The 13,566-nt window shown below is 43.0% G+C and overlaps 1 protein-coding gene and 1 pseudogene across 1 annotated transcript in view; both read right to left on the bottom strand.

Annotated features, from left to right (window-relative positions):
* Positions 1-5,414: 5,414 nt before the first annotated feature.
* Positions 5,415-6,112, bottom strand: LOC134934594 (axonemal dynein light intermediate polypeptide 1-like; annotated as a pseudogene).
* Positions 6,113-8,747: 2,635 nt separating this feature from the next.
* Positions 8,748-13,566, bottom strand: part of LOC134932605 (ADP-ribosylation factor-like protein 8B-A) — a 117,629-nt gene continuing 112,810 nt past the window's right edge. Inside the window, exons 5-7 of the mRNA XM_063927170.1 lie at positions 11,553-11,620; positions 10,575-10,645; positions 8,748-9,418 (exon numbers count right to left, since the gene is read on the bottom strand). Coding sequence (XP_063783240.1) covers positions 9,369-9,418; positions 10,575-10,645; positions 11,553-11,620 — 189 coding nt within the window. The 3' untranslated portion in view covers positions 8,748-9,368. The remainder of the gene's footprint in view (positions 9,419-10,574; positions 10,646-11,552; positions 11,621-13,566) is intronic.

The raw sequence follows: 13,566 nt of genomic DNA on the forward strand, positions 1-13,566 counted from the left end.
AGTATATTTATGTGAAAAGACATCTCCAGGCTTGACCATACTCCCTGGAAGTTTCTTCCCTGTGTGACCGCTCCCCAGCCTCTCAGACTGGCATCCGTGGTCACCAGGACCCAGTCCTGTATGCCGAATCTGCGGCCCTCTAACAGATGAGCACTCTGCAACCACCACAGAAGAGACACCCTTGTCCGTGGTGATAAGGTTATCCGCTGGTGCATCTGCAGATGCGATCCGGACCATTTGTCCAACAGATCCCACTGAAAAGTTCGTGCGTGGAATCTGCCGAATGGAATCGCTTCGTAAGAAGCCACCATCTTTCCCAGGACTCTTGTGCATTGCATTGATGCACAGACACTTTTCCTGGTTTTAGGAGGTTCCTGACAAGTTTGGATAACTCCTTGGCTTTCTCCTCCGGAAGAAACACCTTTTTCTGAACCGTGTCCAGAATCATTCCCAGGAACAGACGTGTTGTCGGTGTCAACTGAGATTTTGGAAAATTCAGAATCCACCCGTGTTGTTGCAGCACTAATTGGGTTATGCTACTCCGTCCTCCAGCTGTTCTCTGGACCTTGCCCTTATCAGGAGATCGTCCAAGTAAGGGATAATTAATACGCCTCTTCTTCGAAGAAGAATCATCATTTCGGCCATTACCTTGGTAAAGACCCGAGGTGCCGTGGACAATCCAAACGGCAGCGTCTGAAACGGATAATGACAGTTTTGCACCACGAACCTGAGGTACCCTTGATGTGAAGGGCAAATTGGGACATGCAGGTAAGCATCCTTTATGTCCAGGGACACCATAAAGTCCCCTTCTTCCAGATTCGCTATCACTGCTCTGAGTGACTCCATCTTGAATTTGAATTTCTGTATGTACAGGTTCAAAGATTTCAGATTTAGAATAGGTCTTACCGAGCCGTCCGGCTTCGGTACCACAAATAGCGTGGAGTAATACCCTTTTCCTTGTTGTAGGAGGGGTACCTTGACTATCACCTGCTGAGAAAACAGCTTGTGAATGGCTTCCAATACCGTCGCCCTGTCTGAGGGAGACGTTGGCAAAGCAGACTTTAGGAACCGGCGAGGGGGAGACTTTTCGAATTCCAACCTGTAACCCTGAGATACTACCTGCAGGATCCAGGGGTCCACCTGTGAGCAAGCCCACTGTGCGCTGAAATTCTTGAGTCGACCCCCCACCGCTCCTGAGTCCGCTTGTAAAGCCCCAGCGTCATGCTGAGGGCTTTGCAGAACCCTGGGAGGGCTTCTGTTCCTGGGCAGGGGCTGCTTGCTGTCCTCTCTTACCCCTTCCTCTGCCCCGGGGCAGATATGACTGTCCTTTTGCCCGCTTGTTCTTATAGGACCGAAAGGACTGCGGCTGAAAAGACGGTGTCTTTTTCTGTTGGGAGGGGGTCTGAGATAAAAAGGTGGATTTTCCGGCAGTTGCCGTGGCCACCAGATCCGATAGACCGACGCCAAATAATTCCTCCCCTTTATACGGCAATACTTCCATATGTCGTTTAGAATCAGCATCACCTGACCACTGTCGCGTCCATAAACTTCTTCTGGCAGATATGGACATCGCATTTACTCTCGATGCCAGAGTGCAAATATCCCTCTGAGCATCTCGCATATAAAGAAAAGCATCCTTTAATTGCTCTATAGTCAATAAAATACTGTCCCTATCCAGGGTATCAATATTTTCAGTCAGGGAATCCGACCAGACCACCCCAGCACTGCACATCCAGGCTGAGGCGATGGCTGGTCGCAGTATAACACCAGTATGTGTGCATATACTCTTTAGGGTAGTTTCCAGCCTCCTATCAGCTGGATCCTTGAGGGCGGCCGTATCAGGAGACGGTAACGCCACTTGTTTTGATAAGCGTGTGAGCGCCTTATCCACCCTAGGGGGTGTTTCCCAGCGCGCCCTAACCTCTGGCGGGAAAGGGTATAATGCCAATAACTTTTTTGAAATTAGCACTTTTCTATCTGGGTTAACCCACGCTTCATCACATACATCATTCAATTCCTCTGATTCAGGAAAAACTACAGGTAGTTTTTTCACCCCCCACATAATACCCCTTTTTGTGGTACTTGCAGTATCAGAGATATGCAAAGCCTCCTTCATTGCCGTGATCATATAACGTGTGGCCCTACTTGAAAATACGTTTGTTTCTTCACCGTCGACACTAGATTCAGTGTCCGTGTCTGGGTCTGTGTCGACCGACTGAGGTAAAGGGCGTTTTACAGCCCCTGACGGTGTCTGAGACGCCTGGGCAGGTACCAACTGGTTTTCCGGCCGTCTCATGTCGTCAACTGATTTTTGTAATGTGCTGACATTATCACGTAATTCCATAAACAAAGCCATCCATTCCGGTGTCGACTCCCTGGGGGGTGACCTCACCATTATCGGCAATTGCTCTGCCTCCACACCAACATCGTCCTCATACATGTCGACACACACGTACCGACACACAGCAGACACACAGGGAATGCTCTTATCGAAGACAGGACCCCACTAGCCCTTTGGGGAGACAGAGGGAGAGTTTGCCAGCACACACCCAAACGCTATAATATATATGGGAACAACCTTATATAAGTGTTGTATCCTTATAGCAGCTTAAATATATAAAATATCGCCAAAAAAAGTGCCCCCCCTCTCTGTTTTACCCTGTTTCTGTAGTGCAGTGCAGGGGAGAGTCCTGGGAGCCTTCCTCACAGCGGAGCTGAGCAGGAAAATGGCGCTGTGTGCTGAGGAGAATAAGCCCCGCCCCCTATTCCGGCGGGCTTTTCTCCCGGAGTTTGAGATATCTGGCATGGGTTTAATACATCCATATAGCCTCAAGGGCTATATGTGATGTATTTTTTTAGCCATAAAAGGTATTATACATTGCTGCCCAGGGCGCCCCCAGCAGCGCCCTGCACCCTCCGTGACCTATGGTGTGAAGTGTGTGACAACAATGGCGCACAGCTGCAGTGCTGTGCGCTACCTTCATGAAGACTGAAAAGCCTTCTGCCGCCGGTTTCTGGACCTTCAATCTTCAGCATCTGCAAGGGGGGTCGGCGGCGCGGCTCCGGGACGAACCCCAGGGTGAGACCTGTGTTCCGACTCCCTCTGGAGCTAATGGTGTCCAGTAGCCTAAGAAGCCAATCCATCCTGCACGCAGGTGAGTTGAACTTCTCTCCCCTAAGTCCCTCGATGCAGTGAGCCTGTTGCCAGCAGGACTCACTGAACATAAAAAACCTAAAAACTTTTTCTAAGCAGCTCCTTAAGAGAGCCACCTAGATTGCACCCTGCTCGGACGGGCACAAAAACCTAACTGAGGCTTGGAGGAGGGTCATAGGGGGAGGAGCCAGTGCACACCACCTGATCCTAAAGCTTTATTTTTGTGCCCTGTCTCCTGCGGAGCCGCTATTCCCCATGGTCCTGACGGAGTCCCCAGCATCCACTTAGGACGTCAGAGAAAAACACAATATGTTTACCCAGATAGCGCTGTTATCTATTTTGCGCCAAATTATGTGCCCCCCTTCTTAAAAACCCTCTTTCATCGTGGTAAGCAGGGGAGAGTCCAGGGAGCTTCCTCTCAGCGGTGTGCTGTGGCGAAAATGGCGCTGGTGAGTGCTGAGGAACAAGCTCCGCCCCCTCAGCGGCAGGCTTCGGTCCTGCTGAATTTTTTTTTTAAAAACTGGCGGGGGTCTCATATATACAGTGCCTAGCCTGTATATCGCTATTTAAGCCAGATTTGGAGGTCCTTATTGCTGCCCAGGGCGCCCCCCCTGCGCCCTTACAGTGACTGCAGTGTGTGTGTGTGCGCGCTGTGTGGGAGCAATGGCGCACAGCGTTACCTCTATGAAGATCTGAAGTCTTCTGCCGCCTCTGAAGTTTTCTTTCTGCACATACTCACCCGGCTTCTATCTTCCAGCTCTGCGAGGAGGACGGCAGCGCGGCTCTGGGACGAACGGCGAGGGTGAGACCTGCGTTCCGTTCCCTCTGGAGCTAATGGTGTCCAGTAGCCTAAGAAACAGAGCCTAACATTAAAGTAGGTCTATTTCTCTCCCCTCAGTCCCTCGATGCAGGGAGTCTGTTGCCAGCAGGCTCTTTTCAGGAAACTCAGGAGAGCTCCCTGTAATGCACCCAGCCTCCTCTGGGCACAGTAATAAACTGAGGTCTGGAGGAGGGGCATAGAGGGAGGAGCCAGTGCACACCCATACCTAAAGTTCTTTTTTTAGTGCCCATGTCTCCTGCGGAGCCCGCCTATCCCCATGGTCCTTACGGAGTCCCCAGCATCCTCTAGGACGTAAGAGGAAAAATAAATAAACAAGCAAACAAACTGGTCTGTCGGTCAGTGATCAAAAGTCCTCTTTTCTGACGAGAGCAAATTTTGCTTCTCATTTGGAAACCAAGGTCCCAGAGTATGGAGGAAAAATGGAGAGGCACACAATCCAAGATGCTTGAAGTTCAGTGTGAAGTTTCCAGTCTGTGTTGATTTGGGGAGCCATGTCATCTGCTGGTGTTGGCCCACTGTGCTTTATTAAGTCCAGAGTCAACGCAGCCATCTACTAGAACATTATAGAGCACTTCATGCTTCCTTCAGCAGACAAGCTTAAAAGGAGATGCAGACTTCATTTTCCTGTAGGACTTGGCACCTGCCCACACTGCCAAAAGTACCAAAACCTGGTTCAATGACCGTGGGATTACTGTGCTGGATTGACCAGCAAACTTAACTGACCTGAACCCCATAGAGAATCTATGAGGCATTGCTAAGATAAAGATGAGAGACATGAGACAGAACAATGCAGAAGAGCTGCAGGCTGCTATTGAAGAATCCTGGTCTTCCATAACACCGCAGCAGTGCCACAGGCCGATAAAATCCATGCCACGCCACATTGAGGCAGTAATTCATGCAAAAGGTGCCCAAACCAAGTACATATGCATGATTATACTTTTCAGAGGGCTGACATTTATGTATTTAAAATCTTTTATTATTGAGTTAATGTAATATTCTAATTTGTGATTTTGGATTTGGTGTTTTCTTAAGCTGTAAATCACAATCAAAATGTTAACAAAATGCTTAAAATATCTCACTTTGCATGTAATGAGTCTATATATTAATTTCACAGTTTAAGTTGAATTACTGAAATAAATGAACTTTTGCACGATATTCTTATTTTTAATTTTTTTAAAAGAGGTTGGAACATTTTATCACCAAAAGAACTCCGATATTAAAATACTGGAGGTGTTTCATTATAGAATAAGCAACTTAAAATGTTTTCATGTCAACTTCAAGAGATTTTAAATATATAAAAGCCAAACAGAAATTACAAATATGTCCCAGAGGTAAGTAAAATTATTAGTTTATTGGCATTAACACTAGCATAAAACCCAGATTGAAGACATCCTGTCCACAGATGTTGCTCCTGTGTTGTTACTTCTTGGGCGCTATAATTCCTTCTAGTTGTGTCTTCAGCTGCTGGTTGGTTAGTTTCAGGAACTGTATTCCCTCTGCCTGCTTCTCCTCCACTTGCCTTCTCCCTGCCTCACGTTTCTCAGTAGCCTCACACTTGGCTTTCAGTTCATTGACTTGTCTCTCTAGATCTCTCTTCTCCAGCTCTAACTCTGCAATTTTTTTTTCTCCACATCATATTTGCCTTGTTCAGCTTGTAAAGGTCTTCCTCATGCCAAACGCCACACTGCTTTCATACAATGTCTGGTATGCAGAGATGGTCATGTGGATTTCATCACGCACCCTCAGCAGCAAGATACCACGCGCCGCACAGTTAATGGTTGCTTGTCTGATAAACTCATCAAAGCACTGCGAATAAAGTTTTCTGCGCACAGGACAGATGCCAGTCTCCCGAGCTTGCCGCTGCTGTAAATTCATATCCAACTTTTCCTGTAGGTGGTCAACACCCATCCGGGTACCGAGTGTGCTGGACACTTCCTGCGTCCACAGCGGATTGTTCTCCATCCATTCTCTTGGTGGCTTGATTGCATTTAAAATTTCTTCTGCTGGCTTAGTTGCCTCTAGTGGAGGGGCTTTTGGCTTTGGAGGAGGTGGAACAGGAGCAGAAAAACCCTCCCACTTGGCTGGGGAATGGGTTTCAGAGTACAAGATTTAGGTGATCACCACTCTCCGTTGTCATACTTGAGCAGGGAGTCAGCCAGGGGAATCAGGCTGGCGGCAGGTCTCAGATTTTCTATTCTATTCTAATTTTCTGAGTTTCACCTGTATGTCTTCTCAATTCTGGATGAAGGACTCCACTGTAGTTTCTGGTGACTCAAAAAGTATCCCACACGCCAAAAACAGTGGTTGGGGACGGTACTTCCTCCCCAAAAGCAGCTCGTAGTTGGTCAAAACTCTCCTGCTGTAGTAAACCACTTTTTCAGTCGTAGACGACCATGGCTCTCCAGTGGCCTCTGTTGAGCTTCATAACGAGTTTGTGAAGCTAGTTAAACATGCAGACTTTTTCAGAGCTGCTTACATGCCTTGATATTTCACAAGAACTTTAGACAGATTTCAGATCACAATCAGTCAGATTGTGTCTACTCTACCTATGCACTGCACATCTGGAAACTTATTCAACACCCCTCGTACTGGTCAGCTTTGTGTTCACACTGAAATAGAATTAAACTGGGACACTCCCCTTTCCAACTAAAAAAGGTCTGGATATTAAGAGGGAATCAATTAGCCGTGGTAATTTCAATTGATGGCTATACTTAACAGACCCCCCGCCACCCCGAATACACATGAGAAGGCTCAGGGATTAGTTCCAAAAAAAAAAAAAAAGTTTTATGGGTGGAAATAAAATTATTATTTTTATTTTTTTTTAAAGCAGCTTTAGGGGCTACAGTGGCATCAAAGTACCATTATTTGTTTTACTAACCATTTTGTGCATTGACCCAAGCACTTTGATAGACATAATTATACTTTACATAATAGAGTGTATATATTTTGAGTGGCTCCAAATGAAAAGCACAAAGCTGTTTTAATCCATTTTATTACAATGTTTTACATATACTTATGCACAGGGGAAAAGAAAAAAATATTACGAAAGTGTAACTTACTATGTTAATGTTACCAACAGCCACCTCTCCAGAAGTTTACCAATCATACTATATTTTCCTCAAACGGTTGTATCATAAGTAAAAAAAAAAAAAAATGTGTAAGGAATTGGAGAATTAGGAACACACACTCTGGTAGTCAGTCGATTGAAACAATGATTCCCAGTCATATACTGCGTGCGTGCATGTATGTATATATCATACACGCATATATACTTTGTGATACAACACTACTGCGGACAAGAGTTGTTCATATTAAAAAGCCATTACATCATGACACTAAACCAATAACTTCATCCAAATGACTGAAAATTTCACAATTTGCCTCCCACAAATTTTATAATGCCACGTTATAAAGTAACCAAAACCCCCCAGCAGTTTCCCTGGCCACTTTAATCAACTGTTCCTGTGGCATTTCAAGAATAAGCATTTAGACACAAACATCTCCCAATTGATGGTACTTAAGCAAAAAAAAAAAAAAAAGCAAAGACTGTATAGAAAACATGTATAATCTTTATATAAGGTTCATCAGAAACTCAAGAAAAGAATATGGAGGTGCCATTTGGAATTACAGACGACAGCTCCACCTTTTTATTGAAACAAAATTCAACCAAAATGTAACAATTGATAGACGTTGACATGCATGAATAAACCGTACTTAATTTCTCTCCATAATTTATAAGCATGGTATAATGGAGTTAACTACCTGCCATATGGCAAAAAAAAGTAAACAGCAAGTTATTATAGGCAGACAGTTTTCACTACATTCACATACTGTACTACAACAGCAATACAATAAACAAAAGAATGTATTGTACTGTATGTCTATTATGGATGTGAATAACTGCCTTGAAAACAATGCATAGAAGGGGGGGGGGGGTTTCCTTCAAGTGCTTATTTCATTCTTGTGGTAAGTCTGTTGAACAAACACGTAAATGGCATCTTGTGCTGTTAAAAGGGTCTCTGAAGGCCTTAAAATTACTCCCTAAAAATTGCTTCTTCACAAGATGTTCTACGTATATCCCATTAGCTAGAAAGCCACACTTAGTGGAGTGGTTTCCAGTACCAGTTTCTTAATAAAAAGGGGGGCAGTAGTACATTTTCATAGGATATAAACGGAATAAGGAACCGGGACTTAGGAGATGAGATAGAAGGGAATCTGTAAACTCCCTTTATAATTGCTACCAAGGCTGAATTTGAAATCTTAAGAAAACCTTTGGCAAACACAACATTTTGCAAATAACACATTAAGGCAACCCTGATGTTATAATACTATTTACAGCAACTTATACTAAAGTATCCAAGGCAAAACACATACACATTCAAGTTCATTTCACCATTGGTTTTTGCGGCATCATTTATTTTAAAGAAGGATGGAAGGGGAACTTATATATATATATATATACACATATACATATACACTCCTCCAAGTCGGTCGGCACTCAGATCCTAGCTAAACAGCTTCCCCCGGTGCCCGAATCCTTAGAATAATAATTCTCCAAATGCGGCATAAACGGCACTCACGGGGTTAAATGTATGAAAAAGCAGGTAAATTTATTGATGTGACGTTTCGGAGCTGCTGCTCCTTCTTCCAGACACCAGACATTCTGTCTGGTGTCTGGAAGAAGGAGCAGCAGCTCCGAAACGTCACATCAATAAATTTACCTGCTTTTTCATACATTTAACCCCGTGAGGGCCGTTTATGCCACATTTGGAGAAATATATATATATATATATATATATATATATATATATATATATATATATATATACACACACATACATATACACACACATTTTAGATGAAGAAATAAGGATTTAGGCTGGAATCCTGTCACTTTGTAGGTTATATACAAATATAGCAAAGAGTGTGTGAACCATGGTTTCTAATAGAGCAGTAATTGCACCAATGGCAAATAAAGTTTGTATTGGCAGGAAAACCGATGTACTTCAGCATTATTCCATATTGCACATTGGCCCTTCAACCATCTGTACAATACAATACAGAGCAAACAGTATATGACAGACTTTAAATGTACCTCAAATACAGCTGAAAAATATTTTGATTAATTAGAATGTCATCCTGTAAATCCTTAAGTGCTTAAAAGGGTCGGAAATGTTGAAAATAAGCGTTCAAACCACATTTCTGATTCTTAAGAGGAAAGGGGGGAAAAAAATTATGGATCTGTAATTGAAGCTTGCATAAAACTGCTCCAAACGATGCATGAATTCCGGTAGCAGCTGTTTTGGTTCAATCTTCTGCCACTATATAACGGGCAATACAGAAAGGACAAAGACAGACAATTCTGGTGGACCTTTAGTAGTGCCTGGACTTGGAATGCTGAATAAGCCACTGCAACGTAATGTCTGAAATAATCAAAGTAGAGAAAAACACTCGTGATTATACAGGAAACAGAAGTGTACAACTTTAAAAATCCATATTTAACTTTTATAGAAGGAAGTTCCAGAAACATCACAACTCAAGAACTGAGGAAATCATAATTTTACAAGGAAAATCTGGCAAGTCTCCGTAGTGACTAAGTTTTCTTTTAGTTACCTATTGTTCATCCCATCCCAACCCCTACAGATGATCTTAAGCTTTTAAATTAAAGCCCTGACAATTATTTTTCATACATATGTAAAGTATAGGTCTAGACCCACTGAGTTATTCCTTGACCTAAGCGCTGCTGAAAGGCAGAATGAAATAACATGTTTATATCTGTAAAGTGGTTATGAGCGAGGATTATTTTGTTTTCTTTTAACCAACTTCCGATCAACTACATACCATAGAACAAGGAACATTATTTTCAATATATAAAAAGCAGAAGTCTACATAAAAGATAGATATTCAGTTTGGACTGTGTTTAACATTGCATCTTTAGATTGATCATGCTGTAAATACTAAAGTGTAAACAAGCCCCTAAATCATAGAACTATTATACTGACATAAGGGCAGGTTTTAATAGACAAAAAAACTATTTGGCTGGGATTGATTTGTTAAACAGAAAACAGTTATGCATTTACAGGCTTTTTTCTCAGGTGTAGTATGTAATGCCGGCGGTCAGGCTCCTGGTGACCGGCATACCGGCCCCGGAATCCCGACCGCTGGCATACTGACAGCTGGGCGAGCGCAAATGAGCCCCTTGCGGGCTCGCCGCACTATCTATTCTCCCTCCAGGGGGGTCCAAGAGGGAGAAGAACTGTCGGTATGCCGGCGGTCAGGATTCCAGCGCCGGTATGCTGGTCGCCGGGAGCCCGACTGCCGGCAAAGTGAAGACCACCCTTTTTTTCTCCCCCTAACTTATCAAGGTGTGCTGCACCTGGGCATTCTCATTGTTAGAGAGTGCGTCTGAAGCTTTTGGGAACAACCTCTCTCTAGTAGACCAAACAGCTTCCAGTTATATAATAAGCGATGCTGAAAGATTCAACAAAATAAGCAACTGTATTAAAGCATAAGCAAAGTAAGTAGGAGTAACAGACCAAACTGTAATGATAAAGTAAACAGCAACACATTTTACTTTACCTATATTATCTTTCTCTTTACAGGAAATAGAATAACAACATATTTCTCGATCTTGAATAGCTGAAAGGTTTCTACAGAGTAAACACAAATTAGAACACGATATAAGTAAAATTCGTTGGAGAAGAAGATCAATAGACATCAATGCTTACATCACGCAGTGTGTACCCAGGATTGCACACTCCCTCAGTTGCATGCGACAGCTGCTTGGTTTGATGTGCTGCACATCAAACCAAGTGTCCTTTGCTAGCGTCCTGTGTTATGTTAATGAAGGACGGAACATGGTCATTCCATCCATTAAAATCGCCCCAATGTTTATGGGCAATTCGGGCTGACGGGGATTTGTTCCTATATCGAAACGAATCCCTGTCGCTCCAGTGTGTCCCCAGCCTAAGATAATGGAATGCATGGAAAGGTTCCTGTAAACATGTTTACCTTTTCATAATGAACAACACAAAATCATTGTTCTAACCACACACGACATCAGGAAAGAACTGTAATTCCAGTGTCAAAGTAACATTATTGATATAATAAATGTTAATTATCTGTCCCATTGTATTTAAAAATTTTAAAAATAAATAAAAATCTAAAAGATGCATACACAAGGTGGGATTCTGCCTAAACGCCAATTCTGACTTTGCGCTTTCCCTTGAACTCCCGGGAGCCCAGAACCACAGGTATTGACTATACACATGGTGCAATTTTGACAATATACAATTTTGACTATACTAGAAACTAAAAATTGTACACTTTCTGGTCAAAATTGACCTGCCCGCAGAGTTTATTTTTTGCGGGGGCATGCATTGGCCGCGCAAGCTGTATACACATGGTTCCATATGTACTATGTTTTCTACCAATATGTATTATATAGTCCATATCAGTAGTTCAAAATGAAACGTGTGTGTACACCTTAAGTATCTCACTGTTTTGTGTTTACTCAAAATATTACCCATGACCTTAGAAAATTAGCAGTTAACTTACAGTTTTTCAATAAGCTGTTTTTCATCCAATGCACCTGCTAGGTCTCTTTTGTTTCCAAGAACTAAAACCTAACATAAGAGAAGAAAGTGGATTATAAATGTTACGCTTTTACAGTAAAAAAAAATTAAAGCTTTACAAACCAGGAAGTCCTAAAAAACAGTAGCAAACCTCCTCATGTGTCAGCACAACATTTCAAACACTGGGGCAGATGTATTAACCTGGAGAAGGCATAAGGAAGTGATAAACCAGTGATATGTGTAAGGTGATAAAGGCACCAGCCAATCAGCTCCAATATGTAAATTAACAGTTAGTATCCGATTGGCTGGTGCCTTTATCACCTTGCACATATCACTGGTTTATCACTTCCTTATGCCTTCTCCAGGTTAATACATCTAACCCACTGTCATTAAACACTATCCGTGCACCTTCTTACTGAGAAGTTCCAGCCAGAAAACTCCAGATGTGTCCTCATAAATCAGTGCTACAACCGCGCCAAATAGCTCCTCTCGGTGCACCAGGTAAAGTGAGACACACAGTACACAAGTGTTACATATCAAATGAATCAGCAGTCTCCTGGTGCAACCTGGTCACATCGCGACAAAACATTTTCAGCAAAAAAATAAAATAAAAATCACATAACGCTAGAGTTGCACGGGACCTGGCAGCTCACTCTGCATGGCTTATTGAAACTAGATGTATAGGACACATCTATTTTAGATGTTCAACATTATACTACATATACCTGTACATGTACAAGGAACCTGGACCCTAATTACTAATTTAGGTTTCATCAATGAACCAGGTTATTTCTTGCACAATGAGGAATGTTCAGTTACATCTATGAAGACTGCACCAGAAGATATTGGCTTTAAAATACCTTCACAGAAAGCCTTAACAGAATGGTTTGTAAGGAATTGCACAGCCAAAAGGTAGCGGCTGTGCAATTCAGGGTCTTTAAAAACGTAATGCAGCAGTTAGAGTCTGTAGGAGACAGCCGCCTCCTGTTTGCATTAGCGAGGATCAGAGGGCTGCATCTGAGGACCCAGCCTCGGCCCACCATCGGTCACTATTCCTGATGTTTTAGGCAACAGCCAGCCTGTGTAAGCGAAAGCAAACTCAGGCTGGCCATTGGATCCAGACACCCGGGTCCAGGAAGTCTGCATCTGATGTCTCACACCCTGGACCTAAAACACCTCCCATCCGTTTGAATAACAGTGACCCAAACACTGCAGCAGGTCAATCGGCATGCACCTGCGCAGACCCCCAAACATTTCATTTGTACTGAAACCATTGGGTCTGTGTACAAATATGAATCACGTGTCTCTATCCAGCATGAAAAAAGGTGCTACCTACTAAAGATCTCTTTTAAATAGTTAACTGTTGTATACTAGTCCAACTTATTAGAAATATTTGTTTACACTTGCAGAATCATTCCTTAAGGGAGAAAAGGTGTATAACCTGGGTTAAGCCTTTCATACGGAGACAGAACTCGGGTGGCCCAAGCAGTATCTAGTGTCAGAGTCTGTGTTAAAAGGGGCATGATTAAAAAAAAAAAAAAAAAAAAAAAAAAAAACACACACACCCCAGTGAGGGGGACAGATACATTTAGCTCAAAAGACAGACCAGAGAATTTGAAATTCTAAACTGGTGGCATTGTTATGAAAAATAACCAGGGATATTCATTATAGCACATCATTTATCATGCCGATACATCATTATACAGGCAAAGGTGGAAGCAGCTTCCACTCATAACACCTACCTCTACATCAGGCTTTTCCAACCACGGTCCTCAAGGCACACTAACAGGGCAGGTTTTAGTGATAGCCAGGCTCCAGCACAGGTGTCTTAATTAGTAGCTCACTTATTCTGATTTAACCATCTGTGCTGCAGCCTGGATATCACTAAAACCTGCACTGTTGGTGTGCCTTGAGGACCGTGGTTGGTAAAGCCTGCTCTACATTGATGCTGTAGCACCTCTCTCTGCCCCAGCAACTCTCTCTGCATTAGAGGCTGC

This window comes from Pseudophryne corroboree, chromosome 6 (assembly GCF_028390025.1).
Source record: "Pseudophryne corroboree isolate aPseCor3 chromosome 6, aPseCor3.hap2, whole genome shotgun sequence".
NCBI lineage: Eukaryota > Metazoa > Chordata > Amphibia > Anura > Myobatrachidae > Pseudophryne > Pseudophryne corroboree.